General features: G+C 47.0%; 1 protein-coding gene across 2 annotated transcripts in view; it reads right to left on the reverse strand.

Moving 5' to 3' along the window:
• The window catches only part of nav3 (neuron navigator 3), a 231,640-nt gene that overhangs the window by 186,876 nt on the left and 40,610 nt on the right, over nucleotides 1-4,154 (reverse strand). For both annotated transcript variants that reach the window (XM_019891775.1, XM_019891776.1), the window contains exon 2: nucleotides 900-1,332. In XM_019891775.1, coding sequence (XP_019747334.1) covers nucleotides 900-968 — 69 coding nt within the window. In that variant the 5' untranslated portion in view covers nucleotides 969-1,332. The remainder of the gene's footprint in view (nucleotides 1-899; nucleotides 1,333-4,154) is intronic.

The following is a 4,154-nucleotide window of genomic DNA, read 5'->3' on the forward strand; positions in this document are numbered from 1 at the left end:
AAAGTTTTTTCGTGGGCCCCCCCTATTAAAAAAAAAAAAAAAAAAAAAAAAAAGATCTACAATGTTACTACCTCGGAGCAAAAGTGGTAAGATGTATGTCCCTGTGGCTTTGGGCTTTGGGGGTGTTTTAAATATGCCCACTTGCATTGTATTTGGGTCTGTACGAGGCCCTGGTCGTACTACAAATGTCAGTGCTGATGTATTGCTGTGCATTTTCCTCTGGCTTGAAAAGTCTGATCAAAAGGTCTTTACAGCGATCGGGTCTGTGTTTTACGCAGTCTATCGATGCCTCCGAATGTGGCCTTGGGTATTTGACAGCTGCCATATGAAACCTGGACCTGAACCTTTTTGTTTGACTTTATTGGCCATAAAAGCCACAGACGATTGCAAAAGCGCCGCCCATCAATCAATCCCCACATTGTGAAAAGGCAAATGAATGAACTTCGGCTGGGAGCGGCGCGGATCGATGCCACCGGTTTCACGGCGGCATCGAGATGACCCGCTTGGAGGTCAGAGTGAATTGAGAGACAAAAAAACAAAAAAAAAAAAACAGCTACCATTAGCCCACTAGCTCGCCATTATCTCTTTGAGTACACGTGAAATCTCGAAATAGATCAAGCGGCTGTCTCGTTTGCACTCTTGTCTTTCCCCGCTCCCCATCAAACAAGAGTAGATGTACATTCCCGGCAGGCCTTGCCCACCAGCGCACATGAAAGACTGGTGGCACAGAGGAGGATCTCCCTCGTCTTTATAAATAGGTATTGGGAGAAATAGAACAAGGGTTCTACCGAGGTTTTTTCGATCAAGGCGGAAATAAGCAAGGACGATAAACTTTCGCAGTAGAGTCAAGCGGAGCATAGAAACAACGGTCGCTAATCAGGAGGAAAACGTTTGCTGACCTTTTTCTGGTCCTCCAGCTTTTGACCTGCTGACTTCTTGCCATGCTTGCCGGCCTCGGGTACATCCATCCCGGGCGGGGTCCGAGGAGGTGATAATTCCAAGATGAAGAATCACTGGGTGTGAGCTGAACACAAATGAGGCGGCTGGGGGGGTGTGGGGGGGGCTACAGTCTGACGACGAGGGCCCGTGTCCGGCTTCCGCCTTCCGCCGGACACAGGCGATCCATTGCAGTTGGATGTTGGTCGGGTTGTATCGAACGTTTCGCCGGGAACTTTGGGGAACAAAAGCTCTTGGGTGGGGTGGCTACAAAAAGCATGTCACTGTGTCAGGTTCTCTCTGGATGCCGGTGATGCAGTGTCACATGGTCCAAGAGTGACTTTTCCGTACGGTGCAGTCCACATTTCCTGACTGCAACAAGGAGGCCCTCCGAATCTGGGGAAAGACGAGAGACATGATAGCCTTTGAGACAATTAACGCAAATGCTCCCTGCCTCTCGGAAAAAAGGCAATATTCCCTTCAGAGTGCCGCGGTAACAAATGTGAGGGGATCTAAATATCAAAGCCGGTGTTGCCATGGCGCTTAGATCGAGAAACGGGAGAAGCTTCTGCGACTTCTCTTGTAAAGGGACTCATTGATTTCGATTGTTGTCTCGTCAATCCAAACTTTTTTTTTCCCACCGACGGTTCTCTCGGGGGAGGATTGAGTCATTCTGAGGTTGGGTAAAACGTGTTCGGAGGGTCCAAGAACGGAGAGAGGAACCGCAGGATTGGTGGCTGGCCTTTGTGTAGACTCCACTCGAGTTAAACTTGTCTGTCTGCTTTACTTGTAGCTGGCAGATCACAGCGGCTGCCATTCAAAATCGACTTGTGCGAACCCAAGGCCAAAAGCAGCTTGACTTGAATGCAATATTTCAATGAGAACTTCCGCCAATCCTTGTCGTTGAAAGCAATAATTGCAAGCAGGGGTTTTGGTTTCGTTTCCTATACACTCAATATTTTACGCATCCAATTTTGAACGTTTGATGATTTGCTGCGGTGGGGTGAATTAAAAAAAAAAAAAAAACAGAACAGCAAGCCATGTGATACACGGTCCGACATTGTTTCCACAAATGCATGATCACACCAGTCATATCTTAACACAATCAACACCACAAGAGTTTGAGTGCCGGGGAACAACACTGCGACACGTTCAGTTAAGGGGCCAACAAGTGAGTGCCGCCAACACAATTAAACAGGGAAAAAACTTGCGTGCGCCATGTGCTCGAGACTCATTTAGATTTCCGGCCGTGAGAGTTAGCTCTTGGCAAGAGGGTGCACACACAACTCTCCTTTCACGTCGGAGATCCTGTTCTATTGCAATGTATATAGTGGTGGTCTCAAAAATTTTTACTGCCGTTGAGGATGATGAAAATTAAGCAAAAAAAAAAAAAAAAATCTGATTTGGGCGCGGCGGAAAGCACATCTGGATGGCTCCAAGACTCGCGTTCACTGTGATATTGTCTAGAGATTTATTGAACTCATTTAAACTGCATGAGAGCTAATTTCCTGTTTTTTTGGGGGGTTTTTTTCACCGTTCTAAATTAAACTACTGTATTTTCCACACTAGAAGGCGCACTGGATTATGAGGCACACCTTCAATGAATGGCCAATTTTGTAATTTTTTTTCTATATTGGACGCACCGCATTATAAGACGCAATCTACAATGCATCCACTAGATAGAGCTACACTCAAGGAAACGCCAACAGAACGATCAGATGTCAGCCAAACGTATTTAATAAAACAGCGACACAGTTCAAGTGATAACATTGACTCGTTCACGTTGAACTCTCTTACCGCTGCTCTATTTCCGTGTTCGACTGCGTAACCCCTATCGCCTTAAGTTTGAACTCTGCGTCGTCAGCATGTCTCGAGCAAGGAGCCATTTTGGGGTCGACAAATTACCGTAATAACCGTCCACATCGCGCATCGGATTTTAAGGCGCGCCGTGAGCTTTTAAGAAAATGGAAGGCTTTATGGTGCGCCTTTTAGTGCGGAAAATACGGTACGGGCTTTTACAGTAACACCAAATTGCTCTCTCGGTGTGCGACAAGGAAGGGGCGACCAGTCACAGAACGACAGCGTGGCATCGTATTTAGGCCAACGGGGTTCAGAAGCCCTTTTTTTTCCATCTGCCTTTCCTGACAAGCAACAGCAGGTACAGCGTGACCTTATCAAAGAAGCAAGGACACACCAACAAGAAGGGGAAAAGAAAATCTCAGCAATGACCACCAAGTAACACAACGTCATCACCGGTGACTGTATGTCACAAATGTAGTGTTTTCCATCATGACATCACAGCCCGACATATTGCTTCATGAAAGCTGCTGTGATGACAATACCAGACATGTGAAACTTAATAGAAAATCTAATTGGATGCCCAAGATCGTAAAATGCATCGTTTCTCCTGAAACGGCGGTCCATAAAAAAAAATTGTAAAAAATCGCACAAGATGTCCGTGCTATCTTTGACAAATACAAGTCTGCCTTGATTGTTTAAGATCGCGTTTACATGTATCGTAACGCTCCCATCGTCATATTTATGAGAAGCAGAGGCTTCAATTTCATCCCTGCTTTGGTGCTCAGCGTTGCCCATCCCATTTAGAATCCACAGATACCCCCCCATCCCCCGCACCTCCACTTCCAAAAAAAAAAGTGTGGCTTTTCCCTGGCACTTTATATTCAACGGGTGTCTGCAACTCTCCAACTGGTCAATAAAGTTTGATTCATGAGGCCCGAGGCAATAACGAGACACCGCCGCTTTAATTTGCTCAGATGTAAATGACGGTCATAGATCCAGCCTGATTTCCTCGGGGAGGGAAGGGAGAGCGGTGGGGATGGGCGCGGCGGAAATTATCGCCCCGACGGGTCAGAGGTGAAACTTGGCAATCGTCTTGCGGCGGCATTAAAATACAATCAGGGCCCTCATGGCTTCTTTCAATGTAAACCGGCAATGGCAGCCAATCAAAATATGACCTGACACCGAGTGACGAAATGTATTTGCGATTCAATTTGGGTGGATCCCGCCCCCCCAGCGTTAAACTTACATTTGAAACCCCCACAGAATATTATAAGCAGGCAACGGCAGCAGACGACCGAGTCGTCCGGAGGATAAGTTGTATGCGAGCAACGAATCCATCCGGCGAGCTGCATTCATTGCCGTTTGGGCAAACGTGAGCCGGGCTTCTCCTGTTGTCACGGCAACCGAGAAGCTGGGGG

The sequence above is a fragment of the Hippocampus comes genome, unplaced genomic scaffold (assembly GCF_001891065.2).
Source record: "Hippocampus comes isolate QL1 unplaced genomic scaffold, H_comes_QL1_v1.1 scaffold63, whole genome shotgun sequence".
Classification (NCBI taxonomy): Eukaryota; Metazoa; Chordata; class Actinopteri; order Syngnathiformes; family Syngnathidae; genus Hippocampus; species Hippocampus comes.